General features: G+C 43.3%; 1 protein-coding gene across 1 annotated transcript in view; it reads right to left on the bottom strand.

The window, feature by feature from the left end:
- The window catches only part of IL12RB1 (interleukin 12 receptor subunit beta 1), a 38,802-nt gene extending 26,743 nt beyond the window's left edge, over positions 1-12,059 (bottom strand). Inside the window, exons 1-3 of the mRNA XM_044685357.1 lie at positions 12,017-12,059; positions 2,806-2,868; positions 206-323 (exon numbers count right to left, since the gene is read on the bottom strand). Of these exons, the coding sequence (XP_044541292.1) occupies positions 206-323; positions 2,806-2,868; positions 12,017-12,059 (224 nt within the window). The remainder of the gene's footprint in view (positions 1-205; positions 324-2,805; positions 2,869-12,016) is intronic.
- Between the last annotated feature and the right edge of the window lie 1,415 nt (positions 12,060-13,474).

Here is a 13,474-nt window from a genome sequence, read left to right as displayed (position 1 = left end):
GAAATCAAAAAACATTATTCTAAAGAGTCCTCTGTAGACCAAAGGGATCCATGACACAAGGAAACTTTCAGAATCTCTGTTTTAGGAGTTGAGTTTTGAGCCAGGATCCCTCTGATTTATCGATGGTTGGGACTTAATGGTTCTCCCATTTTCTTTGCCACTGGGAGGCACAGGAGAAGGTGAACCTCTGGAGCATTCTACTTACCAGCACCAAAGGAAGTGGGTGACATCAGTGGGGTCACCATCATATTGCCAAGAACACTCATAGCCACTTGGGAAGATCCTGTAACAACATAGTTCCCTTGGAGTTTCTACTACTGAGCCTGAAAAAGACCACAAGAAGCCCAGGTCCATTGACTGTCAGCTAGGGGAGACCTTAAAACAAAGTCTAGAAGAGATCAATCAGATCAGTCAACTTGTCAGTTTGACATTCGACAACCTTTGCAAGCCACTTCCAACCTCTCTAGAATGTACTTCATTCTCACTGTGGAAGGAGGGAAGCGAGCAGGTGGTGCGATGGATAGAATGTCAGTCCTGGAGTCAGGAAGACATCTTCCCAAGTTCAAATCTGGCCACAGACACTATCCATGTGATGCTGGCCAAGTCATTTAACTGTTCAATTTAGTTTCTTTCTTTCTGTCTTTCTCTCCTCTCTCTCTTTCTTTCTCTCTTCTTTCTTTCTCTCTCTCTCTTTTTCTTTCTCTCTCCCTTCCTTCCTTACTTTCTTTCTTCCATTCTTCCTTCCTTCCTTCCTTTCTTCCTTTCTTCCTTCCTTCCTTCCTTTCTTTTTCTTTCTTTCTTTCTTTCTCTCTCTCTTCCTTTCTTCCTTTCTTCCTTCCTTTCTTTCTTTCTTTCTTTCTTTCTTTCTTTCTTTCTTTCTTTCTTTCTTTCTTTCTTTCTTTCTTTCTTTCTTTCTTTCTTTCTTTCTTTCTCCCTTACCTTCCATCTTGGTATCAATACTGTGTATTGGCTCCAAGGCAGAAGAGTGGTAAGGACTAGGCAATGAGAGCTAAGTGACTTGCCCAGTCACACGGCTGGGGAGTGTCTGAGGCCAGATTTGAACCTAGGCCCTCCCATCTCTAGGCCTGGCTCTCAATCCACTAAACCACCCAGCTGGTTCTTTCTTCATCTGTCAAATAAGCTAGAGAAGGAAATAGCAAACCACTCCAGTATCTCTTGCCAAGAAAACCTCAAATGGAGTCATGAAGAGTGACTGAAAAATGACTGAACAACTATGTGCTAAATAGTTTATAAATATTATCATTTGGTAATTTGCTAATAATAGTTAGGAAGCTGGATACTATTATTATCCCTATTTTATAGTTGAATAAATTGAGGGAGACCAAGATTAAATGACTTTACCTAAGTCACACAACCAGTAACTATCTAAAGCTAGAGTTGAACTCAGGTCTGATCGAGTGCTTTTTATCCTCTGTACCACTTGGCTACCCTTTCGAATTCTTAGAATTATTTTTTTTCCTTCAAGGTTTCATTCATTGCTGCCTCCTTTTTTTCTCCCCTTTTAAAACCCTTACCAAGCATCTCATGCAGGACAACTAGTTGTCACTCTAATGCCTTAGCTACATATTTCATAGGAATATTATAAAGAACACGTGAGATAATACTTATAAAATGCTTTGCAACTTTGTAAACATGTTTGCAAAGTGTTTTGTAAGATTATGGACTCAGTTCTATCCTCTTACCTACCTGATACTATTACTGGTAATACTAAGTATTAATTCTAAGACAAAAAAGCGGTAAGGGCTAGGCAGTGGAGGTTAAGTGACTTACCCAGGGTCACACAGCTAGGAAGTATCTAAGAACAAATTTGAACCCAGATCCTCCCGTCTCCAAGTCTGGAACTCTATCCACTGTGCGGTCCCCTGCCTCCTCCCCAAAGTCTTTCCTGGTCTCTCTGGCTAGCATCTTCTTTCTCCAGAAAGCATGGATTTAAATTGCTAACTGTAAAACTACTTGACACCATAAACAGAAGTTGGGAAGTGTTTAAGTATTTGTACACTGAGCACCCTCTGTTGACTGGAGAGGGTACTGCAGACTTTCGGGAGACTACTATACATGTACCAGAGAGCTGACTGGGGAGGAGTGGCTGAAAAAGTGTGCCACCTGGTGAGCAATTCAAGTATTACACTTCATGGATGGATAATTAATAGTGTCCAGCTGTCATCTTGTATGTTTAAGGAAAGCGGTATGTGAATTGATTTGACTTGTTGCCACACCTGCAGCGCCCTAAGCACAAGGATGTGCTGGAATTAGTTTGAATTGGCTCTCCAGAATCTATGGGTCCATATCTCAGGGTGAGCATTTATCCCTTACAAATCAGGCTTGAATTGTTGTTTTATTGATTGTACACACTTAAAAAAGTTATGGAGAAGGGACAACTAGATGGTTCAGTGGAGAGAGCCAGGTCTAGAGTTGGGAGGTTCAAATATGGCTTGAGACATTTCCTAGCTGTGTGTCCCTGGGCAAGTCACTTAACCCTTATTGTTGAGCCCTTCCTACTCTTCTGTCTTGGAACCAATACTTAGTATCAATTCTAAGGTAAGGATTTTTTGAAAAAAGAAAGTTATGGAGAAATGTTAATAATGCAGATTAAACTTAAAAGTATGTTCTGTATATGCTCCCATTCCCACCCAGAGAACTGATTGTTAAACATTTACAAACAAGCACATTTTTACCCAAGCATCTCAACTAGGTCAACTAATGCCCAAGCTACATATTTCATAGGCATATTATAAGAAGCAAAAGAGATAATACAAATAAAGAACTTTGTAAACATGAAGGTACCTGAGCCTCCTTCCCAGGAGGGCAGCTTTTGAAAACAGCACTCCTCGTCTTTGCACGCCTCACCTGTGTTGGAAAAGCCCAAGGTTGAGTCATTTAGTGCAGGGTGGCAGCTTGGTGACTCAGTGGATTCAGAGCCACATCTATTTTAATAACAAATTTCCACATAAGTTTTCCAAAGTCATCTGATCCATACTATCTCCCTCCCTTCTTCCCTCCTCTCTCCCAGAGCTGACAAGCCATTCAAACTGGGTTATTCGTGTATTATCACGTAAACACATTTCCATACTATTCAATTTTGTAAGTGAATAATCTTATAGAACCAAAACCCCAAATCATAAACCCAAATAAACAAGTGATAAATAATGTGCTTTCATTTGCATTTCTACTCCCATAGTTCTTTATCTGGAGGTGGATAGCATTCTTTTTCATAAGTCCCTCAGAATTGTCCTGGGTCATTGTATTGCTGTTGGTAGCAAAGCCTGTCACACTTGAACGTCCCACAATATTGCATTATACTGTGCATAATGATTTCCTGGTTCTGCTTATTTCACTCTGCATCCGTTCACATAGGTCTTTCCAGGAGAGCCAGATCTAGAGATAAGAGGTCCTAAGCTCAGATGTTTCCTATCTGTGTGACCCTGGTCAAGTCACTTACCTCCCATTGCCTAGCTGTTACTGCTCTTCTGCCTTAGAATCACAGAAGGTAAAGGGTTTTTTTGTTTGTTTGTTTTTTTAAGTCATTTAGTAGGAGAGAAGGGATCCAGTAAATGGGAGGTTTGAGGCTTCCTGCTAGGAGGAGGAGAAGGGGGAGAGAGGATCCTTAAGAAGAATTCCAGTCCCATCTCTACAAAAGAATTCCTTCCTGAGCTCCCAGGTGGCCCGTAGACGACCCCTGATTTCTGATGCCCCCAAGCCCCTCTCTCTAGGGGTTGGGATGCCCCGTGTTGACATCACAGATACTAGAGGTCCCCCAAACTAATCTTTTTCCCTTTCTTCTCCTCTCAGTCATATTTTATTATAGTTTCCCCATTTACATGCAGAAGCAATTTCTAACATTTGTTTTCTGACTTTTTTTGATGGAAATTCTCTCCCTCCTTCCCGCCTCCCTCCCCAAGATCTAAGCAATCTGATATGTTCTACATGTGCTATCATGCAACGCATATTTTCGTATTCTTCTTGTTGTGAAAGACGACACGTATTACAAATTCCAAAAAATCATGAAGGAAATAAAGAGAAAAATGGTATGCTTCAGGCTGTGTTCAGATTCCATTATTTCCTTCTATGGTGGCGAATGGCATTTTCCATCTTGAGCCCTACCTCTTTTCCTTAATTAATTGCTGATGTCAATATGCGCTCTTTAAAGTTCCCAACACACTTAATATACATGGTTTCATTCAGACATCACCACAATCCTGGAAGGGAAGTACTTTGTATATAATACTATGCCCATTTTTCAGATGAGAAAATGGAGGCTAGAAGAATTGAAGAAGCAAAGTTGCCTAGAGGATAGGACTTTGGACTTGGAATTAGGACACCATAGGTTTGAATCAAATTCAATTCAAAAACTGGCTCTTCTAATCTTGTCTCAGATACTGACCCTCTGTGTGCCCCTGGACAAGTCACTGGATGACTTTCTGTGCATCAGTTTCCTCATTTGTAAAATGAGGGGGTTGGACTAAATGGCTTCCAAGGTCCCTTCCAACTCTGACTCTATGATTTCCGATGCCATTAGTAAGTATCATAAAGGGGATTCGAACTCTAGCCCTCCTGGCCTCCAGGTTCAGCACTTTTCAGGATACAGGATACCTGAGAGGCAGCCTGAAATAGTTGCAGCTAGGTGACATAGTGGATGGAGTGCTTGACTTGGAGTCAGAAAGACTCATCTTCTTGAGTTCAAATACTAGCTGTAAGACCTTGGGTAAGTCACTTAACCACATTAGCCTCTGTTTCCCCCTCTGAAAAACGAACTGGAGAAGGAAATGGCAAAGTACTCTAGTACCTCTGCCAAGAAATCCCCAAATGGGGTCACATAGAATTGGATATGTCAACGACAACAACAACAAAACAGCAAAACATTAGGGAACCATTGAAAAGTCTTAAAGAACAAAGTGACACATTGCTGGAAGGGACCTTGGAGAACATCTCACCCAACCCCTTCATTTTACAAGGGAGGAAACTGAGACTCAGGAGATAAAAAAAATTGTCCAAGGTTACACAGACATTAAGTGTCATCATCAAACCTATGAAAGATGTATCAGAAACGAGAGAGACTGGACACAGGGGAGCCAATTGGGACAACGCTCTGGGCTAGGAGTCAGGAGACCTGGCTCTTCCACCTAGTGGCTATGTGAAGTCAGTTCTTCTCTCTGGACCTCAGTTTTCTCATCTTTGAAATGGATATGATAATCCACACTACCTATTCTACAGGGTCATAACAAGATAAACTCCGGTGAGTTTCTATGCATAAAGAGCAGCAGAAATGCCAGCTAGAATAATCATTAGTCCTCTGAGCACACCTGGAGAGCTTAATTTCCCCAAAATTCCAAAGCTTATTTTCCCCAAAACAGCAACTTTGAGGGAAGAGGTGCTCTTTGTGATAACTCCCTCCCTATGTCTTTTTTCTTCAATCCAGGATCACGAGCCGCCACTTGGGTGCCTTAAAAGCAGGACTTGTTCTCTTCCCTTCCGTCTCCACCAATCCCAACACTCAGATACACAAATATATACACATAAACATATATACGCACACGTGTGTGCCTTATCCATGCTTCCCTATTTCTCTTGAGGGCTCCATTTTCCTTTCCGCTACCCAAGATCACAACCTCAGAACCATCCTCTTCCTTGCCCCACTCATCCAGCCAACTGCCTTGAGTTTCATTGTTTCCTCTTCTACTACATACATACTTTTCTCTTGGCTCATCATCCACCCACCCACCTAGTTTAGTTCCTCATCATCTCTCACCTGAATATTCCAAAAGTTTCCTAATTCATCTTCCTCTATCCAGCATCTTCCTTTTCCTCTCAGTGCTGTCAAAATAATTTGCCCAAAACACAGGTCTGACCAGAGCGACACTTAGTCCCTATGTTATATTGGCTCTGTTATTTAACCTCTCTGAGCCTCAGTTTCCCTATCTGTAAAATAAGAGTTACTCTAGCTCAGTGGTTCCCAAACTTTTTTGGCCTACCGCCCCCTTTCCAGAAAAAATATTATTTAGCGCCCCCTGGAAATTATGAAACTATTGAGCTCAGAATAGAATGTAATACCAAAAAAGTGTGGCCATCACCGCTATCCTGGATCACTGCAGCACCCACCAGGGGGCGGTAGCACCCACTTTGGGAATCACTGCTCTAGGTGGTTTCTGAAGACCCTTCCATCTAGAGCTCTGAGATTATAAAAGTTCAAGAACCATCTGTACCTCCCTATTACCTCTATGATAAAATAGATTCTTCAGCTTGGCATTAAAAACCTCCACAGTGTGGCACCAGCCTCCCCTCCTGTCTCATTCCTCCCTGTCCTGCACACTAGGTCCCTGCCTAATGACCTTATTGGTGTGCAATTCCCTTATCCTACCCCTACTCTCTCACCCTAAACCTTTGTGCAAGTTGTCTGCCTGGATTGCACTTCCTACTCACATCTGTTTCAGAGAATAGTTAACTTCTTTCTTCTTCTTTTTTTTAAACCCTTACCTTCATTCTTGGAGTCAGTACTAAATATTGGTTTGATATTTAATAATGTTGGTTTAATAATACTTTTAAAGTATGAAATATTGATTTTAATAACAGCAAGGGCTAGACAATGGGGTTTAAGTGACTTGGATCATTATATTGTTGAGTAGCTAAATCTTTCCCTGTTGATCATTCTACAGTATTGCTGTTATTCTGTTCAGTGTTTTCCTGGTTCTGCTTATTTCACTCTGCATCAGTTCATGGAGGTCTTTCCAGCTCTTTCTTTCTTTCTTTTTTTTTAAACTCTTACCTTCCATCTTGGAGTCAATACTGTGTATTGGCTCCAAGGCAGAAGAGTTGTAAGGGTAGGCGATGGGGGTCAAGTAACTTGCCCAGAGTCACACAGCTGTAGCTCTTTCTGAAATCATCCTGTTCATCATTCCTTACAGCACAATAGTATTCCATCACCATCACATATCACAATTTGTTCAGTCATTCCCCAACTGATGGACATCCCTTTAGCGTCCAATTCTTTAAATATTGTGTACAAGTAGGTCCTTTCTCCTTTTTTTAATGATCTCTTTGGGATACAGATCCAGTACTGGTATTATCAGATCACAGTTTTATAGCCCTTTGGCTATAGTTCCAAATTGCCCTGCAGAATGGTTGGACCAGTTTACAACTCCACCAGCAATGCATTAGTGTCCCAATTTTGTCATATCCCCTTCCCTTTGCCCCTTTCTTAACATGAAATAGTAGCTTTTCTCCTTGCCAAAGGCAAAGCCCTCTCACAAACCTAAGTCCCTCCCATTCCATCCCCTTTCCTCCAGAAGAATGTCACTTCAGTCATCCCCTCTCTATCACTAATCTTCAGTGTCTCCTAGCCTACTACCTACAAACCTGCCAATGTCTCCCTCATGTTCAAAAACTCTCTCCCTTGATCTGTCCATCCCTGTTAGCTATTGTCTGCTAGCTTTTGCCACCTAGCTGCCCCTCTTCTGTTTGGTTTTTAAAGCCCCTTAGAACTTGTCCCCTTTCCAGTCTTCCTTGCCCTTTGAGTACTCTAAAGTTCTTGTTGTTCCTCAGACGGGATACTCCAGCCCCTGACTGACTCCATGATCTAGAATTTACAAGTTTTTGTTTATTTCAGGCACTTATAAGCATGATACACTGGTCCACCTCAAAAAGTAGGAGTCAGCTGGTTAGCGTTCTGTAGAATGAAACTGTAATATCAACCTTACAAACTAATATAGGAGTTGAAATGCAGACATTAAAATAAAAAATGGATTTTCAACTCAAGCCATCCCCCAAAGAACCTACAGGGCAGCTAGCTAGCTGGCTCAATAGGCTTGGATAACAAACCTATATTAGATATGGGAGGTTCTGAGTTCAAATCTGGCTTCAGATACTTTCCTAGCTGTGCGACTCTGGGAAAGTCACTTAATCCCCATTGCCTAACCCCTACCCCACTCCCCCCAAAAAAAGGACCTTTGCCCCTTGACTTCCCTTGCTTCCTTCAAGACTGAGCTGCAGGGGGCAGCTGGGTAGCTGGGTGGATTGAGAGTCAGGCCTAGAGATGGAAGGTCCTAGGTTCAAATCCAGCCTCAGATACTTCCCAGCTGTGTGACCCTGGGCAAGTCACTTGACCCCCATTGCCCACCCTTACCACTCTTCCACCAAGGAGCCAATACACAGAAGTTAAGGGTTTAAAAATAAAAATAAAAAGACTGAGCTGCAAACTTTATCTGATTGCCTCAGTTGCTAGTATCTTCTCTTTGAGATTTGTTGCTGTTGAGTCATTTTTTTCCAGTTGTATCTGACTTTCTGTGATCCCATTTGGGATTTTCATGGGAAAGATACTGGAATGGTTTGCCACTTCCTTCTTCAGCTCATTTTACAGATGAGGAAACTGAGGCAAATAGGGTTAAGTGATGCAGCTAGGAAGTGTCTGAGACCAGATTTAAACTAAGGACTTCCTGACTCCATATCATCTTGTTTCCTATTTTGCAACTGATTTTCCTTGACCAGCTTTAAGAGCCCAACCAGATCCCTCAAGCCTCCACATAGCAGCAGGATCCCAAGACACGAGTGAAGGCTGAGCAAAGTGTGACCAGAAATCTCCTTCCTGGGCTAGTCTCTTCACTGTGCCATTTAGGCGTCCCATATATTTTTGTTGTTTGGTTGTGTCTGACTTTTCGTGACCTCATTTGGGGATTTTCTTGACAAAAATCTGGAGTGGGTTTACCACTTTCTTCTCCAGCTCATTTTACAGATAAGGAAACTGAGGTAAACGGGGTTAAGTGACTTGCCCAAAGTCTCACAGCTAGCAAACGTGTGATTGGATATGAACTCATGAAGATGAGTGTTCCTAACTCCACGGCTGGAATTCTATTCACCGCACCACCTACCTGTCCCGCTCTGAGATGAGCTTCCATTTAGACACCAACCTGTATCCTGGAATTTATGCTCATTTATGTTTAACTGGTATAAACATGTCTTTTGGTATGATATCTCCTCCATGAGAATAGGAGCTCCTTAAGGACATGAACCATTCTTTGTCTCTCTTTGTGTTCCAGTTTTGCTTAGCGCAATACCCGGTATACAATAGGAGCTTAATAAATATATATTGACCAACTGACTAACTGATCTGACAAGGCAATTGTGAGAAAAGTGCTTTGTAAACTTCCAACTCCAATGAATGAACATTAAACACCTACTGTGTGCAAAACTGTTGTAAAGCTTAGACAAGACTGAAAGAACCACCTGAGCCATGCTTTAAAACAGTGATTCCCAAAGTGGGTGCCACCGCCTCCTGGTGGGTGCTGCAGTGATCCAGGGGAGGCGGTGATGGCCACAGGTGCATTTAGCTTTCCTATTAATTGCTATTAAAATTTTTTTAATTAATTTTCAGGGGTGCTAAGTAATATTTTTTCAGGAAAGGGGGCGATAGACCAAAAAAGTTTGGGAACCACTATTTTAAAAGAAGCACGACTTTCTATAAGCCAGAGGTGAGGGGCAGCTAGGCAGCACAGTGGCTTGATTGAGCCCCACACCTGGAGTCAGGAGGACCTGGGTTCGAATCTGATCTTGGACACTTCCCAGCAGTGTGACCCTGGGCAAGTCACTTAACCCAGATTGTCCAGCTCTTGCCACACTTCTCTCTTAGAATTAACACTAAGACAGAAGGCAAAGGTTTAAAAAAAAATACAGAGGTGAGGAAAGAATGCCTTCCAAATATGGGAGACCAGCTATTCAAAGGTATGGAGGTGAGAGATGGAATGGATATAGAGAGATTAGTGTAACTAGGACCTGAAGAGGGTAAAATAAACCCAAAAAGGGGAGGTGGGAGCACATCGTAAGTGCCAGGCTCTGATGGGAAGTTGACCAAGTTGACCAGTTCCCAAGCTCATCGAGCCCATAATTCCTGATGCCTCCTCTTGTCTTTGATTGTCCATCAGGCCAAGCATCCAGAGGCTCTGTGTTTCTCATGTTTCTCTGGGAGCTTGTTAGCACCCCTGAGAGCCCTCACCTTAGCATCCTGTTTCCTGTTTGCAACCGCCTTTCCTTGACCTCCTTGAAGAGCCCAACCCCCTCCCCAACGCCTTCACAAAGCACCAGGGCCCCAAGTGAAGGCTGAGCAAAGTGTGACCAGAAATCCCCTTCCTGGACCCGTCTGACCCCTGGTCCCTCCTCCTCTCTCCTTCCTAAGAAGCTGGAGTTACTAAGAAATCAGTCTCTGGTGTAGACCCCAGCCCAGGAAGGGCACTCCCAAAGGATGTTTCAGAAAACAACTGTTCTTGGCAGAAGTAGGGGACGGGCAGTGTTGCATAGAGTATCCGACTCAATTGACCTCCCCACACACATACACACTAATTTTGTAGAGGAGGAAATGGATGCCCAACAAGTTTAAGGGATTTACCCAAGGTCACACAACTCGTGTCTAAGGTAGGATTTGCATCCAGATCTTCCTGGCTCCAAGGACCAGTCCCCAAACTATCATGCCACACTGCTACTCCAAAGGCAAATCTGTTCAGGAATGGGTTGAGGAGTCTGAGGCCCAGTGATGGGGGGGATTGATTTGCCAAAGGTCTCACTTTAGTCTTGTTTGCCCAAGTGAAAGAGTCTGGATTTGAATCCAGTGTTCTTTTTGCCATTGGAAATCCTCTCCTCCAATCTGGAATCTACCTGTCAAAAAGTCTCGGATGGGCCTTTAGAATTGCCTTAAATTTTTTAAAATTAAAAATAAACACCAGAATTGCCTTTTTTTCCCCAGATTGGGCAAGGCTGAAAAATCCTTAGTTTCTCCTTTTTCTAGACTCTACTCTTTGCCCTTGAATCAAGCAGTAGGTCACAGCTTTCTTTTTTACTATCTGTTAGATCCCTGAGAAATCCCAGTCCCAGCAAAAGTCTACCCAGAAAGCTGAGTTCTGCCCTTGTTTCCCATGGACCTCAGTTTCCCCATCTGTAAAATGAAAAAGTTGGACTCTGTGGTCTCTAGGGTCCCTTCCCTCTCTCAAAATACCTCTTCAGCTCTATGTTGATTTTAATGAACAAAGCCATTTGCCAAGTTAGAATGAAGTCCCAAAATCTTGAACCTGGCATTCAAAGCCCTTTAAAAACTGCCCCCAGAGGGGGCAGCTGGGTAGCTCAGTGGATTGGGAGCCAGGCCTAGAGACAGGAGGTCCTGGGTTCAAATCCAGCCTCAGACACTTCCCAGCTGTGTGACCCTGAGCAAGTCACTTGACCCCCATTGCCTACCCTTACCCATCTTCCACCTATGAGTCAGAGTCAATGCACAGAGAAGTTAAGGGTTTAAAATAAAAAAATAAAAAAATATATATATAAAAAAAACTGCCCCCAGAGGATGTAGACTCTAAATGGTCACCCTAGTGCAAATATCAATAATATGGAAATAGGTCTTGATCAATGACATATGTAAGACCCAGTGCAATTGTTCATTGGCTACAGGAGGGGATCAGAGGAGGGGAGGGAAAGAACATGAAACATGGAACCATGGGAAAATATTCTAAATTAATTAAATAAATAACATGTCCAAAAATTTAAAAATAAAAATAGTAAAAACTGCCCCTCGAGATCTTACCTTCCATGTGTTTCTTCCCTCTCCTATATGGAGAGGCATTATAGGGTGCATCGGAGTAGGAGTGGAGAGAATTCAATAGATACCCAGGCTCTTGCCACTCCCTAGCCATGGAAGCAATCTCCGCTGAGTTTTATGTCTCAGGCTGTGTATCTATTATTGTATTTTTAAGCCAAACTGAACAACCACCCATTGCTCCCAAATCTGTGGGCAATTTTCCCCCCTCTGGTCCTTTACTCGAGCAGTGCCCTCTGCCTGGAATGCCTTCTCCCTATTCTCCCATTTTCTCCTATTTCCCACATCCTCTCCTATTTTCCAAGCCCAGATCTAATGCTGCCTCCTCCAGGAAGCTTTCTGGAATCCCCTTCCCCCAAGGCCAAGCCCCCATGAGAGGAAGAATCCTATCTTTGACCTTTTCAGAAGCTCTCGCCCCTCAGCTGAACTCACCCATTTCAGCCAAGACAGCAAGAACCAGAAGCAACCAAGGCATCCTATCCCTGTGGGGCCTGAAAGCAGAGGCTGGCATCTTTCTGGGCAGTCTGGAGCCTCTGAGGTCAGCTCGAGGAAGGGTCTTATCTCAGGTCAGCCTGGAGATGGGGTGGGGGGCCCCGAAACTCCCCAGGATCAACCCCGAAGGTCAGCTGCGCTTAGGCAGAGATGGTGAACTGGGAGCTGATGGGGCCCAACCCAAGTACATGCTGCATCATGTGTGTGAGAGAGAGAAGAAAGCATCGTGTCCGTCCCTCCCTCTGCCAGTCAAAGTAAAACTGAAAGAAAGTGTTTGGAGGCAGCAGGCAGGCCCCACATTCCACACCAGGCATGGGCAAAGCCACAGGGCCGCCACACGGCGAGTGATTCAGAGTGCTGGGGGCCGAGCATCGATGGCGGTCACCTTGGCCTTTCTATTCAACGGCCCCTGAGTCAGGAGCCTGGTAAAGTCGCTGAGGGAGATGCCCCTCTGTCGAGACAAACAGTGGGGACTTCCAAGGAAGGAAAAAAGCATCTCCTACTATGTGCCAGGCAGGCACTGTGCTAGCCACTTTACAAATATCTCATTTGGATCCTCACAACAACTCTAGGAGGGAGGTGCTGTTATGATCCCCAACTTTGGGGAAACTGAGGCAAAAAAGGCAAAGTTATTGGTACAGGGTCATAAAGCTAGAAAGTGACTGAGGCAGGATTTGAACCCACATTTTCTGGACTTGAGGTCCAGCACTCTAGCTGCCAAGGAAAGGAGATTCCATAACCCCGGGCACTATCATGGCTACAAGGCAGTTGGGAAAGAGCCCTGGAACCTTGGGTTTTAATCTGGGTTCTGAGTCTTAAAATATGTGTGTGACTTTATCAAGTTATTCCCCTCTCTGGGCCTTGGTTTCCCCTAATGTAAAATATAGGATCAGATTTTTGTAGTGACAAAGGCATAGAACCTAAAGGAATGCCCATCAATTAGGAAATGGTGAACAGATTATGGTACATGAAGGGAATGTACGAAAGGGAGGGTTTCAAAGAAACCTGGGAACACTTGTTTGAACTGATGGAGAAGGAAGTGAGCAGAACCAGGAGAGCAATTTCTATAACAAGAAGATTATAAAAATAAAATTAAGAGTTTGGATCAATGCAATAACAAACCAGAATTCCAGAGGACCCATGGTGAAGAATGCTACCCTCCCTGTCAGAGAACTGATGGCTAAAATGCTGAACAATACAAAATCTGGGGGCATGGCCAAGGTGAGAATTTGTTTTACTTGACTAGGCATACTTGTCACAAGGGTTTTGCTTTCTTCCTTTCCCTCCTTCCCACCCTTTCTTGTCTTTCTGTCTTGCTTATCTTTCTTTCTTCCTTTCTTTCTTTTTCTTTCTTTACTTCCTTTCTTTTTCTTTCTTTCCTTCCTTCTTTCCTTCTTT

Source organism: Gracilinanus agilis, chromosome 1, assembly GCF_016433145.1.
Source record: "Gracilinanus agilis isolate LMUSP501 chromosome 1, AgileGrace, whole genome shotgun sequence".
Lineage (NCBI taxonomy): Eukaryota > Metazoa > Chordata > Mammalia > Didelphimorphia > Didelphidae > Gracilinanus > Gracilinanus agilis.
This window is presented reverse-complemented; position numbering and strand designations above follow the sequence as displayed.